Source organism: Netta rufina, assembly GCF_964035555.1.
Source record: "Netta rufina genome assembly, chromosome: 1".
Taxonomy (NCBI): Eukaryota; Metazoa; Chordata; class Aves; order Anseriformes; family Anatidae; genus Netta; species Netta rufina.
Window position 1 is genome coordinate 164,396,569 of NC_140123.1, and position 16,338 is coordinate 164,412,906.

Below are 16,338 nucleotides of genomic sequence, written 5' to 3' on the forward strand. Positions count from 1 at the left end.
AAGTGCACCCATCTCATTCCCTCTGCACTACAAGCTTGTGTTCAGGCCTCTCCTCCTTTGACCAGAAGGACACGAGTTGTGTTTGCATCCAGGCGCATTGGGAAGATACCCATCAAGCCTCCCCAAATCAGATCTCACTGGGTATGACCTTCTGGTCTGATTGTACAGCAGTACTGGGGTGTCTCCATGGCACCCCCCTGTCTTTGCCACATCTTCAGCTTTGGCTTGATCAAGAATCCCAGATTGAATCTGCATCGTGATGGATTGGCAAAGGAAGACAAACAGAAAGGTTTTTATTAGTAAATGTTTTCACACTGACATCGTCCCCCAGGTGTGATCTTCACCACATGGCACCATGCCAGATCTGCGCAGATGCTTGTCATAGCTCGAGCTGCACGCGACTCGGGGGTGGGAGTAAGGGCATTTTCCCTGGCAGGGCGCTCACTGGCAGGCGAGAGAACTGGCTGACCCAGTTGAACAGAGCAGTCTACAGAGCAGAACAACTTCCAGATTATCGAGGCGATTAGGAGACCTGGATACTGGAGGTTTCAAAACACAGGTTATCCCAAACATCTGAAAGTACGTGGTAATGCAGAGCATGTACATTCTTGGGGCTTAGGGGAAAGGACAAAAACACAACAACAACAACAAAACATTTTAAACACATCTAAAGTTCACAAGAAGTGAGTGTCTGATGAAAAACTGCAGAATCTGTTAATATGTATGTATGTTAATATGTATATGTGCAATTTTCCACTCAGCAAGAAGAGCAGCAGATTATACTGAAGGATGGCAGAAAGCACAAACAACCCAGTGCCAGAAGTCCTCCCTTTGCTTCCCCCGATACGGTAAGGAAAAAAGGCTTTGTGGGCTATTTGAAAAACGCACACACACACTGTGTCAGGAGAGGGTTTAAAGTGCACACTTTTATTTTCTATTACAAAGGCTAAAAGAAGCAAGTTTGTTTGTCTGTTTTTTTATTTAAGAACAAAACCAAAAATGTTGTTAAAACATCTACATTATTATCCTGATACTATACCTTATGAAAGATACTAAGTTCTTTTTTAATAGTAAAGCGTGGTATTCTTAAATTATATTAATACAAAGACATATTAAAGGACTCGAAATCATTACTACCCAGCTCAGAACTGCAGCATCCCCTTGCTATCTTTTCCTTTCACTTGCTAAAACCCATCCGTTTTTGACATACAGTTTCATACAAGCTAAGTAGGGTATTTTATTTGTTTTATTTTTCTTCCCCCTGCAAAGGTCAGGTTCACTCCAACAGCAGCGTGACTTAAATCCCTGCCCTTACCAAAGGATTTGGGCAAAGATTTTCACCAAGTCCTTCAGCATTTAACAAGCTGATCTAAATGAAAGCCTCTGCTCTGTGCGTATGTGTGGTTATTGTACAGGATATGAGATTTTCTTCTAATGTTATGAAGTTAAAGCATCACTTCTGTTAATAACCCTTGGACTTGGTTCTGTGCTTCAAAATTTTCTTCTTCCCTCACGTGGATTATTGAACAAAAGAGGGAGCTATCAAAGGGTCTTGTGAATGCACCACTAAAGCAGCCCTACAACTTACTCGTGGTTTAACTGCTGCAGAGCCATGAGCGCTGAGCATTTCTGCTGAGAGTACGTAACATGCTGAAGAAAACCCTCTTGATGTGATAAAGTGAGCCTGGGAAGCCAAGTGTGAAGCTTCCTGCCTTTTTCAATGTCCCCTTAAATAATATAAGCAAAGCCTTATTATTAAAACTTTACTCGCTAGTTAGCACTATAATACTCTTTCACTGAGATGGGACTGCAAGGACATCATAGGGGGTTTTAAAAGCATCACCAGGGAAACCTGTCCCATCTCAGAATTTATACCTATCTATATAAAACCCTCCCCTCTGCTATTTCCCTTTCCCAAACCCAAATAAAAGTCTTCATATTTAAAACTGGAGATGCTGCGTTTCCTGGCCCGAGTCCTTTTTCCTTTACCCTCATTAAAAAGATTCTTTCGATACCACACACATATAATATTATATAGAGCGATATATTTAATACCTGTGTATATATGCTTCATGGGAGGGGTCACATATATACACACTAAAACAAGTCTGGTGACAAAGTACTGCAACACCACAGACCAGGTTATCATATCAGGGAAAACAAAAAGAGATACTCAACGCAACACCCGTGACCGTGGGCCTCCCTCCCCTCACGCATGCTTGCCCTCTCCCTGCCTCAGCCCTGCCAAGTAGCTCAGCTCTCCTCGCAGAGGCAGGGAGAGGGGACAGCGACCCACTCTGTAACCTAAAACAAGTTATTGTATGAGAAATCATGGCGCAGCGAACACTTGAGTCACACAGAGATGCAGGTTTGCTTAAAAACAAAAACATTTGCCAACATTCCCCAATCCAGATTCGCTCCTTGGCATCTCAGCCCAGGAACAGCAGAACGAGATAACCCAGGAGCCTGTGCCTACCTCCTCCCCGGGCTCTCTCTGTTTATCAGGTTGACCATTTTGACACAAGGAGCACCAGCAGCAAGTACGATCCGGACAGCTACAGCAAAGAGCAGAGGAGAAAACACAGCACCTGACCACTCAAACACGGCCGTGCGTGACATTGCATAGGCCACTCTTCTTCTCCATAGCACAGATCCTTCTGCCTCTCCTTCTCCCCTCACAGGGGCAGAGCTGGAAATTATCACTTCCCCCTTCTCCCAGATCTACCATAAGCCACCCGGCTGTCCTCAGGTGCTACAATCCTGGCTGGCCCCTTCCAGGCCAGATCTCAAGGTGCTGTACGGCCAGGAAGGGAAGCTCATATGAAACCGCTGATCGCCATCCCCATTTTACAGGCAAGGAAAGAAGCTCAGAGGCACGTTTGGCTTATTTGGGGCACATCATACCACCGGGAAGACCCAAGGCCAGCATGCAGCACATGCTCCTGGGCCACAACTGCCTCAGTGTTGCTGAGGCAGCTTCCTGGAGGCTGGTTTGGGAAGGTGCCAGCTGTCCCTACAGCATCTCCTGCATATTTCCATCTCTCCTGAAGCTGGGAGCCCCGAGGATATGGGAACAGGCAGGGAAAAGAGGGACCCTACAGTGCCAAAGCACCCTGTGGTACATGGCTAGATTGTATTTACCAGGGATACCATGCTGCCTGCCAGCCCTGAGGGCCCTGAGCCTGCTGTCCTGGGAGATTCTGTACAAAAAAGACCTCGCCCTTAAAGGCAGGGAGGGAGATGCATTGGTGTTTGAGAGGATGGTGCATATAAAACTGCAGAGTGCAGCTGGACTGCGAGAGGAGCGGGGAGCTCCAGGCAGGATGTGTTTACTGCTTGCAGGATGAGACCTGTGCTCGTAGCGTGCTTCCAGCTGGATTCCCAGCAGCAACACGCCACCAGAACCAGGCCTGCTGCATTGGACCCACGCTGCACGATGGTGTCCTCTGAATTCAGTCCCCACCTGATTCCTCTGGTGGTGCAGGAATAAACAGCTCTAAGTAACGACTGACTTACGTCAGTTAAAGAGCAAGAAGGGAACCCCATTACCTCTCTCTCTTCAGGACACAAGCGGACAGAGGAATCCAGGCTCCTTTTGGTTACAGCCTTCTGGCCACCTGACCCTGCTGCGTGGAGTGCAGTGATAGATGGTGTGTCACCGTCCCCACTACACCTTCTAGATGGCTTCAGTCCTACCTGTACCAGTTGCACCAGCCAAAAAAAAAAACAACCCAAAACTTCCCACCCCAAAAACCTGCTGCACACTTGAGAAAGATGTCTAATGAGGCGTCACCAAGTTGCTTCCTGGGTGCTGTCAGTCAAAACAGTCTAAAGTCACACAGTTCAGTTCCCAATACTGCAAGCAGTTTTGTTACATTGCTGCTTTTAGCTACGCTGTTAATACCAAAGGGCTGTTCTCCTCTTCAACTCCAGCTGATGCCTCAGGGGCATACACTCACCAGGGGTCTAAGCCCGGATGTTTAAGTCAGATCTAGTGGTTTTCCTTCTTTGCATCTCAGTTCCCAATTCTTCTGGTACTGAACTCCCAGAAAAGCAGGCCAACTGCAGCAGTGTAAGCCGGGCTTGCTCTTGCAGCACTGAGAAAAGGAGCACATGAACTTCATGGTCCCCTTTTCACCAGACGTCTAGCTCTTTCTCTCAGCTTCGTCTTCCTGATCTCTGCAACCACACTCCCAACTGAAGGGCAAGGGAATGACAAGGGGAAATTCTCCCATTTGCCTCCCGGTACAGACTAGGTTCGTTCATTTAAACAATGGACAGCAAAAACAAGAAGATGGAGAGGAAGGAGAATTTGGGGGAAAGAACAGAGAGAAGACAGATCACAAACTCAGTGAGCATGGCGTTCGCTGGCCAAGGAGAATCAAATTCACGTTTTCATTCACCACTAATAAATCATCGTCTCAAAATCTTAAAACGAAAAGAAAAGAAAGAGTTCTCTTTGCGAGACACGGATCTCGCTCGCCCTGCTACCGCCGCTCTCGGAAAACCCACCCCGCGTTTCTCCAGCCGACAGGCTCCCCCCGGCCCCTTACTATACGCCGTCCCGCAATAGGAAGTTGTATTTCCCGAAGTCGTCGTCCCGGGGGCAGAGCAGCATGTCCTTGCGGGCTTTGGCCAGTTTCTGTTTCAGCACCTCCCTCCGGTCTAGCCACTCCGTCAGCTCGTCCTGGCCGTGGGCATAGCGACACTCCTCTCCTTCGGGGCAGGCCTTGTTCTTCTGGAACCTGCCAGCGCAAGGAGCACCATCAGCGGGGTTCCCCCACCGGGGCAGGGTTTTGAGCTCCCCACCTGCGAGACTCCATGGGGGCCCAGCAAAACTTGCCGCAAGCTCTCCCTTCTGAGGGCGAGATGATTCCCCTACAAGCTGCATGCAGCCAAGGGGAGGCAACACGCAGGCTGGGCACAGACATGGAGCAGCGCCTGTGAGGGGGTTTAGGCCGCAGAATGAAACGGTTTGAGCTAGAAATGGACCAGGGATGAGCAGAAATAACCACACAAGAGAGGAAATGCCAGGTACCTCTGGACAGCCACAAGAGGCACAGCCTTCTCTCTACCCAAAACAGCATTTCTAACCATCACAGGCCTTCTGAAGACACCTCGAGGCGCTGATTCAGAGGGCGTGAGACATTCAAACCATTTAATAAAGCACCTGGGATTCCCCCCAGAACTGGGCCAAGCAGACTCTGTTTAGCAGCCTGAGAGCTGAGCGCAGCCTGGCCACACAGGGCACGGGTGCAGACACGAAGCTCGCTCTCGTTTTCTGAAGTCACATGCCCGGGAATGTGTTTTTACCACTAAATTGTGTGGTTGAACACCCCTGGGATCCAACACCGCCCCACCATCACCCAGAACTGTCAGCTCCTTCCACTGCCCCTCCAAGTGGAAGCCCCTGGGGACTCCGGGCGAGGAAGAGGAGGAGGAGGATGGATGAGGGAGTCCCTGGGCCCATCCCCGCTGCAGCAGGGCAGGAGGGAGACGAGGCCGTGCGCACGGTACCTTTCGCAGAGCTGGAACTCGCCCATGGGGAAGCGGTAGCTCCAGCAGCTGGAGTCGCTGTCCGAGGTGAAGACCTTCTCCTTGTGCTTCTCCGACTGGATGTGCTGCTGCCACTGCTTCTTGCTGTTGCTGTTCTTCCCGCAGAGCCAGCAGTGGTAGCCCATCTAACCGGTGCAGAGAGAGGGCAAAGGGCCGGTCAGGGCATGAATATCCACAGCCACCGGCCTTCCCCGCACCAGCAGTGCTTCTCCCCATGTCACTGCACAACCTCCCACACTTCCCTGCCACGTCATCTTCAGGGCACCACGCTGCCACGACGGGGGAGCAGAGGAGATGCTCTGCCCCGGTGGCAACCTACAGCTCAAAGTCGGGCTCAAAGTAAGGCACTCAGGCAGTGCAGGAGCCCTCAGGACACGAATCCTTCCTCTAGATGCCATCCCTGGGCTAAGGTGGCACATCTGCCTCTGTTTTTTTTTCTGTGCCTTTGTGCTCCAGACCCAGCTCCTCTCCAAGCTTCTCCCTCTTCTCCTCCAGGCCAGCAGCAGCTTGCCCAGGAGCAGGCAGGAACCCTGGGGAGAGGCTGAGCCCACGCGAGCGGCAGCCTGAGGCAGACTCCTACTGACTTGGCGATTAACAGAAAAGCCTTCGCTGACCCTGGGTCGATCCCCTCCCACCTGACCTGTGCTGCTCTTGCTGCGCTGCTCCAAGCCGTCCACTTAACCTACATCAGCACGGCTCTTTCCAACGAGAGCAATTCAGCCCCTGCTAGCTCACACCCGGAGCAGAGGAGAGGCTGCCAGCACTGAGGAGGGATAAAGACGAAGAAGGAGAGAGTGGCTGCTTACCATGATGTCAGCGTAGTCGGTGGGCATCTGGATCTGTTTCTCCCCTTCTCGCGAGGTGAGCGGCGTCCCCTCTCCAGGCTTCCCAGGATTGTGTTTCTTTAGCCACATGTCGTAGGTCTGCTGCATATCTAGTACTGCACAAAGGCCACCCGGGAAGTCACTCAGACAACCTCCCGCACCCTGCACAGACTACGAGAAAAGGACGAGCGCTGGGGCAGCCCTTCCCTCCCCTCCCCACTGCAGCACCTGCCGTCAGCGTGAAGGCCAGCGCTCGGCCAGGCCCGAGGTCACCTCCCTGGGTGAGAGACAGCCCTGGGGAGAGCAGCCAAATCCACCTCCCCCCTGCCTGGCAAGGGGCACACCACCACCGACTGTCCTGCTGTTGAGGGACAACCGGGACAGCAGCTCCAGGAAGTATTCAGCAAGGAGGGAAGCTGCCCTGAGATCTCCACGGACTTCACCCCACAAGGAGATTCTTCTCCCACCAGGAGGGGAGGAAGACCTAATGATGGCCTGTCCCGAGTCCAAAACCTGCCCAGAGGAGTGCAGTTAATGTCTCTTGGTGCTTTTGGTTTAAAACCCAGTTGGGACGCTAGTGGGAAGGGAAATTTTGGCTGGAAGCTTTGACGGCACCCCTGCCTTTCCAAGATCAACTCGGGAGAGAGGAAACATAAACGTTGCACGCAGCAACGTGACGCTCCAAGTGCGGTGCGTTAGTGATTTACTGCTCGCTAAGTGGGTAATTGAGGAATTCGAGGCAGTGGGGGATAATTAATGTAAATTCCCCCAAACTGAAACAACACTGTCATTTGAAGATTTACCTTCATGCTTGAGCAAACACACCCAGACTGGTCTGATGCGCTTTCAAAGGCCCCAGCAACAAAAGGACCTGAGCTGTAGCAAACAGCAGTGCGCGGCACGGCACAGAAAGACCCTCCATCCAAGCACAAAGGCTGAACGACCTCCAAGCTTTCCAGCATCTCCCACCAGAGCTAGGTGAGCACCTGGACAACTGGGCATTGCAAAGACAGCCTGAGTAAGCAATGATTGCTGCCAGAGGGCTGGTGGTCCCTCCGGCAGCCCCATCACTGTCCCCGTGGGCACAGAACCGTGCAGGGCTCAGCTGGTGTCGGCCCAGCTGAAGCAATTTCAGGGAGCTGCCAGGGGAACAGCTTGCAGCCCTGCTGACGCTGAGGAGGGTGACTGGTGAAGGACTGACGGGTGAGCTGTGCATCCCTCCAAGGTTTCCCCCAGAAAGTAAACTGGGAGCCCACATAATTAATTCCAGACCGGCTCCTCTGCAAAGGCACCACCCGGTGATGTTCTCATTCGGGAGCTCAGTTCCACTCCTTTGCATACAATGCTACGAACAGGGAGCGCCACAGCCCAGGAGCACGGGGGATGAGCAGAACCGGGCAAGAAAGCCAAGGCAGATGCAAGACAGACAAGAAAGATACGGGAGCAGCTACAGGTCAGGACTGGTGCTCTGGCAGAGCTCCATACAGGGCCAGGCCTGGGACAGCACAGGCACCTGGAGGGACACCGTAGATAAATCTACCCCATAACCCCATAAGCTCATGGTACCAGGAGCTTTGTCTGCTCCACCTCTGCTGCCAGGAGTGTGCCTTAACAGACCTGCATCCACTGCCCACATTTCCCCCACTCACTTTTATTTTCCTTCATGAAGGTCCACATGTCTCTCTCCTCAGGGCTGTGGGCGAAGGAGCAGTTGCCCACATACTGGCATTTCCTGCCGTTTTGTGCATGGATACACAACTGTTAAGAGACAGAGAGCAAAATGTAGCATCTGCACAAACACTCCTTGCTAGAGGGGAAAGCGGGCTCAAAAAAAACGACAAGGGCATTAAATCGCACCCGGGAAAGGTCACAGAACAGGACACATCACACATGGTTAACTCACGCTCCTTTTCCTCAAGCCCTTGATGACATGAAAGGTAAGATTTCCCTACAAACACACAGGCAGCTCAGCTCAGCACCTGCCTTCTCTCTCCCATTCCCATATGCAACTGGTCAAGGGGCAAGGCAGCAGGGAGCGGCCCGGACTGACCCGACAGTGTCTCCTGCTGGTCACACTGCTGGGCCCCAAAGGTGATGCATTCTCCAGCCAAAGAGTGGCATTAGGAGCAACCTGCCTCTATTCCATGACCCCCGACTCACCTGCTGGCCTCATCTCCTACTGGCACAGCCATAAATAACTTATCCCCCACAGCTTCTAGCAACAGGCCCGCAACTGGAAAGCGCCCAAGACCTCACAGATGGCCTTGCACCTGCCCACGGATTAAGGGGCAGCAGATCCCATGAGGCAGGAGGGAGAGGAGCTTTCTAATTCAGGGATAAGAGAGGGAGAGAGAGATTATCAATTGCCATATTCAGGGCTGGGGATGGAGGCTGGATATCCGTAGTTTTCCTCACAACACATGGCTTTCTAGCCGAGTTCCTAGTTTTGCTTCCAAAACACATCTTGGGCAAGTTTCACAACAGACAGCAGTCCAGCCACAGCAAAGACAGGGACAGGCTTCTCCCAAATACTCCTTCTCACCCACATTGAGAAACCCTGACCTAAGGGGAGACTTAAATCTCATCTCCAAACCCCATGCCAGCCAGTCCTTGAGACGCTGACTGCATTAACAGCAGCGTTAGAGCCTTGCATACGTGTGTAATAGCGTGGTTTAAACGAGTGCCTCTCCTTTTTCTGCTCCACCCTTTTGCTGGACGTGTCTGAGATCTCTCCGCTCTCAGTTTGTGCCGCCCTCCCACCTCATCCAACACGTGACTGCTTCCCTGCCAGCTCTGCAACGGGCCAGGCCTCAAAGCACTGCACAAACCGGGAGGGAAGGGGAAGGGGCACCTGGCTGAGCCAGCTGTGGGGCTTACATCGTATTGCTGTGGGAAGTTGCGGATGGAAGGCAGTGGTCGGACAGACACCCACTTCTTCTTTGCTTTGGACATCACCAGCAGAACACGACGTTCCTTTGTCCAACTAAGGAAGAGAGAATAAATCAACAGAGGCAAAAGGAAGAACAGAACGAGGTTTTGTTTTCCTCAGAAATCCTCGAATATTGACAGATGACCAGATCCTACAGTCCAGCTCATCCCTGCCACTATCTGGCTGCTCCTAGATATGCGCATCTGTGGCAGAGAAGGCAGAAGAAGGGTGTTTAGGATTTCTCCCTGTATTTCTTACATGTTTTCTGGCATGTATCCTTTCGTAAAGCCACAAAAGTCTCCCCCAAGTCTTGCGTGGCATCACCATGGATTACTAAACATCTGCGTTCCACCCTTTGACACAGCCAATTCTTGTGCAATCAGATCCATGAAAAACATTTGGGAATATTTTCTGCTTGAAAGGTGCAGCGTAAATGCAAGTCATTACAAGCACTCTCTTACAAACAGGTGCCAGTAGGTACTAAGTCTCCTGCAGCACCAGGAGGTACCCTGAGCAAAAGCCCCCGCTCTGTTCAGCAGCTGCACAGAGGTGTTATCCTCCCATCCCAGGGAGCGATCCTCTCCTGCTCGCTTCCTCCAGCAATGCTGCTTCTGTGTCTTCTTCATCTAAGGTCTTATATTTATAATAGCATGCTGGACTGCGCCTTTGTGGCTTGTGTTTGGGGAACTGATGTGCTATAAACCGCTCCATCCTATGCTGCTAGGTTGCCTGGGTGAGAGAGGCCACAATTTCCATGTCCCAGTGGCTCCCTCCCTGCTGATACTCGCTTTCTATCAAAACAAACATCCTTATGGGCCCCAAGGAACTCGGAGGTGCAAACAGACAAGACATGCATCGGAGGAGAGCAACAAAAACAATGCAAGGGCCAAGGAAACTAATTTAAAAGGAAGTAGAACTCCTTGAATCATTGCTAACAGTGACCTGGCAGGCATCTTCAAACAGCACAGAGCACAAACAAGTGCAGAGGAGAAGTATCTTAGTGACCTCATTAAGGGGAAATAATAACAACTGGAGAAGGGAATTGCAAAAACTGGACTGCAAGCACCAGGATTATGAGCCTGGCTGTGATGCACCAAGCACAGTGCTGGCTGCAAGTCCTAACAGTAGCGAAGAGAGCTGGAAACTGGAAAACAGTTACCTGCAAAGCTCACTATAAAACACCCCGAGGAGCAAGAGGCTGCTAGGAAGCCTCGTAGGCTCTTCCAGCAAAGCCAAATGAAGCCCTTGAGGAGGTAAGGGGAGAAATTCTTGCCTTTCAGGAGGGGTGGGGGAAAGAGAAGGTTGCATTGCTCACCAGTGGCGGGCTTTGGCACTACAGTACTTGAGGTCTTTATCTGGCTCCACCAGCTGCCCGTTCCTCCAGCACTGGCCACACACAAATTTCATCTGGAGGTCAAAGGTGCTCGACGTGGGAGCCCGGGGAGAAGCCTGGAGAAGAGAACCAGCACCTCAGGCAAACAGAGCCGGACGCACCCCCCTTGCAATGCCGCAGAGGCTCTGGCAGCTCCCTGCACGCCTGCGTGCCAGTGACAAGCTGGATTAAATCAGAGACAGCCCAACTCTCCTTTGCCAGTGCTAGCTGGTGGCCTGTCGAGATACCAGACAGGAGCAAAACCGCTGCTTGCTTCAGCACGATTCCCTGGGTTTTGACGTCTGGCCAAGAGCGCAGCCAGCCTGGCAGCCTCCAGCGCTGACCAGGCCTGGCTGCCAAAGCCCCGCGGCGTATCGCCGTGTACAGACAAGCTCTGCAGGACCTGCCCCAGCGCTTAATCCCCACTTCCCCGCAGGGAAGGCAATCCGTGTGTCCCTTGCTATCCACGGAGGGAGCTCGGTCATGCAGCTGGAGGAGCCCCTGGGGGGAAGCCAGAGCGTGACACAAGACAGGACCTGCTTTTGGACCAAGAGGCTCGTGTTACATCCAGCATTCGGCACACTGAAGTCAGAACTGGATCCTCTTGTTAATACCCTTCAAAGCCATTTCTGGGCAGGTTTCCATCCCTCACAGTTCCTTTGCTCTGGGTTTCGCAGGCAGTTAAGCGCGATCTCTGGTCAGAGGTACAGCGGTTAACACACGTACTTACATCCTCTCAGCCACTGCACTTTGTTGGCCTCCCACCTGGCACTGCGAGGCAGCTGCTTTGGGATTATGACTAACAGGTTGTGTGTGTGTGGGGGAAATGGAGCGAATCCCATATCACCATTGCCTCGTATTTTCTGAGCAAATCTCTAAAAAGTCATTTAAATTGTATACCATCACTGGAAGGCTTGAGGCTGGTGTCTCCAGCTCACTTCCAAACCAAAGAGCAAACCTGACTGCACGCCAGGAGCTCCTGGCACGGGCACGTGTGAGGGTACAAGCAAGAACCTCCAAGAACAGCCCGGCGATGGAGCCGCCCGTGAAGCACAAAGGTCACATAGCAGTGAGCAGCTCACTGCCTGCCCACTGCAGCCCTGACTTCTAACTCTGAGCATCTCACAAGGAGCAGACAGGCAGGCCATGTCCCTGAGGAGCCAGCAAGAGCAGGAGCGTGGATCCGATCTGCATCACCTCTCAAAGGGAAAATAGCAAGCACAGGATGGTGCGGAATCAAAGCATCTCCCAGGAACACTACATCAGCTATTGACTACCGCTCTGCACCCTCCAGACCCAGTCTTTTGAAGCAGATCTGACAGACAAAGATCCTCCAGCACCGTGACAAGCTAACGAGAGAGCTGACCTTTGCCTGTGCTGACTACAAGAGGCTCTCACTGCTGCCGACGTCCCAGAAAATGGACTCTTCTGGAGAACCCCCATCTCTCTTGAAAAGCGGCGGTGTTTCTGGCCTGCTTGCCTGCAAGGCAGCCTTCCTGGCGGCATCGGGCACGAGACCTTTTCATCTGTCAGCCCTCACAAACGCTGCTGACCACCAAATCACGTCAGAGTGGCCTGCTGTGGAATGCGCAGGGCTGAGACCCAGGCTATCACAGAAGGCAGTGTTGTACCTCTCTCTCAAACGAGGCCTTTGATCAGTAGTTTTGATCTCCACCTGGTGTCCAAAGAGAATCACTTTACAGCTTGCCGATGACCCACCAAAACTACAGAGCTGAAATAACAAATTAGCCCTGAGGGGATGCTCTCTTTTACCAGCCCAGCGCTGTCTGCCATGTAACCCACCAGGAGACAGATTCCACAGTGCAGTCAGGAAGCTTGGCTCAGATCTACTGACCCAACAAAAAGAAAAACCTGAGTGGTTCCAGAAGGCACGGAACATCAGAAATAGAGAACACGTTTCTCAGGTAATTCCAGTGCTCTGGGCTGCTTTTTCAGAAATTCTTGACCAAAAGAAGTCCCATGCCTTTCTTCACGAGAATCGCGCAAACTGCTGGTCAATGCAGCGGGCATGTGTGCTCCCAGGGGATTAGGAGGAAAGCGAAAATCAAAGCTGCTGGTGCTGTTGCTACATGACTGTGTTTGTAAAGGCAAGACACATACCTGGCAGGCTGCTGATAACCAACAGTGTGGAAATTAGTATCACATGAGGCTCCAGCAGACCAAGCCAGGCAAAAGTGCCTTCGGCTGTGGCACCACCCCTTGTTACGAAGCCAGACAATATAGTGTTAGCTCTGCACCATGGCAACCAAATAAATAAAAGTCTTTGGCACGACAGCTCCCCTCTTCAGGCTCTGCAGAAAGCAAAGCCCCAGCACGGCCACTCATGGCTCCCAGCTCCAGGAACTCCTTTTGGTCATCCTGAAGTGCTCCCTGGAGGATCCGTGTGCCCCTTGGGGGATTATTCAGGGGGTCTGGGTTACTCAGCCACCTGAGTGAGCTGTACTTAGGTGCAAGTACTCCTTCTGAGACAGGGAAGGATGTTCCTTTCCTCTCCCTAAGCTGCTAATTCTGAGGGCAGTTTTTATGGTGGTTCTGCAGCTGGCTGGTGGGGTAAAACAGAAAAGCCCCCAAGAAACAGAAGAACTGAAGGCTAAACCCCTTAGTTCCAAAGGATGCCGTGGGAGTTGAGGGCACCCAGCTACCTACAGCTCTCACTCCCGACGACTGCCTCTTCCATCTGCAGCCCCAGGGTTTACTCCTACGTCAGCCTGTGTGGGATCGAACACGTGGGCCCACGTACCAGATCCCTGGCAGGTGTTGAGCAAGTGGTGTATCGTCATCTTCCATTTCTTGCTAAGTCTCCTGACCCGTGTCACCACGGCTGCCAGGTGTCTGCGTGCCGCCTGCTTCTCTTCTCCGCAACTGCATGGCCCCAGCTGCTAACGTCAGCCCAGCTGGCAGCTGGGACCAAACTGCAGCAAAATCCCTGGGAACAACTTTGCTTCCGCTGACCAGAGGGCGCCGGGGCAAGCACAGATCACGCTGGGCGGTGAGATGGACAGTTCTGCTTTTACAGCACTCCTGGGAAGTTGTCTTTGCCAGGCAGCCAACTTCGAAAGCTGGGAGGACGCTGAGCAAACTCTGAGTCACGATAGGCTGCTTGGACTGAGGAGCATAATGGCAAAAGTAAACAGCTCTCAACAGATACATTAGTCCTGCCCCCAGGGTCTTCAGCAGCAAGCCCATGTCTCATCACAGACACTTTCTGACTGTACCAACAAGGCTCCTGCTTTGCCGCTGCACAAACTGAGGCCCTGGGAGGGCTGAGCTGCAAATCAGCTTTGTGCCAGGCATTTCTGGGGTGCAAACAGACTTTGCCATTGGCCATCAGCTGCGAACATTGCCCAGCGGACCCTGAAATTATAGCTCTCTGCCCATCTCCTGATGGCTGATGTAGCAGGCGCTGGCATTTTTCTTCCTCATCCTCTGTCCCCGGCAAGCTGTAACAGCTGGAAATGAAACCCCTGCTCAGCATCCAGATCCCACGTGCTTCCACGGACATCTCTGACCGTGCCTGACAAGCAGCTCAGTCTTCCAATGGCAGCACCTCCAGGCAAAGGCGAACTCGAAGCTGCAAGGCTCACAAGAACACAGCCATCCATCTATCTTGTTTTATCCCCACGTTATGCACAGAGAACAAGACAGAGCTTTCTGGAAAATGCAGGCAGATCCATCGCAGGCAGGACAGAACCAGTCACGACTTCAGTCTCCGTGGGGCAGGGACTGTTGGTATAAATCCAACCACTGTCATGAACTGCTGCAGATTCACAGTTAGTTTCCTCCCCTGCAGAGATGCAGGTAGCTGTCTCTGCCCCCGTGGCAGGCTAGAAGGAGAGCCTAGCCAGCTCTGTCTGAAGGGACCATCCAGATCATCTGGGCTCACTTCTCGTATAATACAGGCTATAAAAACTTGTCCCATACCTTCGGGACCAAACCTATAGCTTCCTGAGAGGTTAAAACAAATTGCTGAGACAACTCAGACAGCTTTGGGAACTAGAGACCTCGGTTACTCTGGACCTTTCCTTCCCATTCCTCAGCCAGCACCCTCTCCCCCAACCACTTCTGCCCACCACAGCAGAACACGCATGTACGTTGCTGAGCATTTCCTCCAAGATGACTCCACCTCATGCACCATAACCAGCAGACTGCTGGGCACAGCCCACTGAGAGCATCAGTGAAAGTCACCTGAGCCTGTCCTGGTGGGCTGACCCATGGTGATCACACCTGCTTTCCTCAGCAGCAGCACCCTACAGCCTCCAGAATATTGCCTTACTGCTGGAGCAAGGGCACTTCACCTTCGTTTGGGAGCTCTCATCCAGGAGACCTCAACCTCAGCAACACCTGAGCTGCCAGTTCCACCCACTCTGGTGTTCAGAGTAGTCCCACGGGTCATGAGTCGTTTCTTGAGTCCTTCCAACTTGCCATATCATCCGTCGGCCACTAAAGGGCAGCAGGACCCCTTTGATCCCTACCCTGTGTGGCCAGGATCCTCCAGGTCTCCTGGTTTCACCAGCAAGGTGTTGCTGGAAGCACCAGCAGGATTGCCCTCCCTGCTATGAAGGCTTCTCCCCACCACTGAACTGAGCAGATACAATGCTGCAAAACAAGGTGCAAACATCATCACTGGCACTGCAAACAGGAAAGCTCTCAGCTGCCTCAGTGGCCAGCCTGGTCTGCCTGGGACCTGTGAGGCACAGCAGGGGGGAGGAGAAGAGAAAATGTGCTGGAGCAGCCAGAGGAAAACCCAGGCTGTGAGCCCGAGATGCACCTTACCATGCTGTTGGCTGGTTTGCTGGCATGTGCCTCCATCTGTTGCCAGTACTTCTTGGATTCCTGCACGATATCTTCGTGGGTCATTCCTGGGAATGAGAAGGAGGAGATGGGACTGAGCTACCCCTCTTCGACCAACAGAAGAGAGAGAGGAGGGAGGGTTTGCAGCTCTTCCCACACTGTGGCTTAGGAATCCCCGTGTGACTGATGTCCCACCAGGAACATCAGAACATGGGCTGTGAGGGGACCCAACGCCACCCCAGAACCTGTTCAGGCACAGGCTAAGGAGGTAACTCTCCAGTGCTCCTGCTCAAGCCAGATGAAAGGGGAAGAGTTTGGTCTCCTGGGCTCATTCAGACCTGGTGTTCTGCTGAGGGTGTGCGCAGAGGACCCTGATGCTGACCCTGATTCCTGACCAGGCATTGAGACCTTGACCAAGGCTCTCCCCCGACACCTTATCAACAGATCCTACTCAAGGCCCCGAAGACAATGTTTTGTTATTGGAGTTTTGCCACTAGCTGAGAAGATTTGAGCTATCTCACTGTCTCAGACATCTAGCATCTCCAAAAACCCAGAAGTCTCATCTAATCCCTGCTGTTACACTCTTCAAGTTGTTGGAGGTGCTCATCAATCAACAGATGAAACAGAAAGTTGAATTTCAACACAAACACCAAGTCCACCCGAGGCAGCAAGACCAGAAGTGCTGTACCAACCAAGGAACAGCTGCTTCTATGTAACCAGCAAAGAAAGATCTGCAAGGTTTCAGGAATCAGAAACACATCAGTCAGCGAGAAAAAAAGGTTGGTCAGAGCTTATCTAAGGAATTATCTCCTGACCAACTCAAGTGGTGAAGGAACAGCCGCTGC

General features: G+C 52.2%; 1 protein-coding gene across 6 annotated transcripts in view; it reads right to left on the reverse strand.

Moving 5' to 3' along the window:
- Nucleotides 1-886: 886 nt before the first annotated feature.
- The window catches only part of ZC3H7B (zinc finger CCCH-type containing 7B), a 42,597-nt gene continuing 27,145 nt past the window's right edge, over nt 887-16,338 (reverse strand). For all 6 annotated transcript variants that reach the window (XM_084298043.1, XM_084298046.1, XM_084298044.1 and 3 more), the window contains exons 17-23: nt 15,476-15,561; nt 10,625-10,758; nt 9,258-9,363; nt 8,030-8,138; nt 6,363-6,496; nt 5,518-5,681; nt 887-4,745 (exon numbers count right to left, since the gene is read on the reverse strand). In XM_084298043.1, the coding sequence (XP_084154169.1) occupies nt 4,553-4,745; nt 5,518-5,681; nt 6,363-6,496; nt 8,030-8,138; nt 9,258-9,363; nt 10,625-10,758; nt 15,476-15,561 (926 nt within the window). In that variant the 3' untranslated portion in view covers nt 887-4,552. The remainder of the gene's footprint in view (nt 4,746-5,517; nt 5,682-6,362; nt 6,497-8,029; nt 8,139-9,257; nt 9,364-10,624; nt 10,759-15,475; nt 15,562-16,338) is intronic.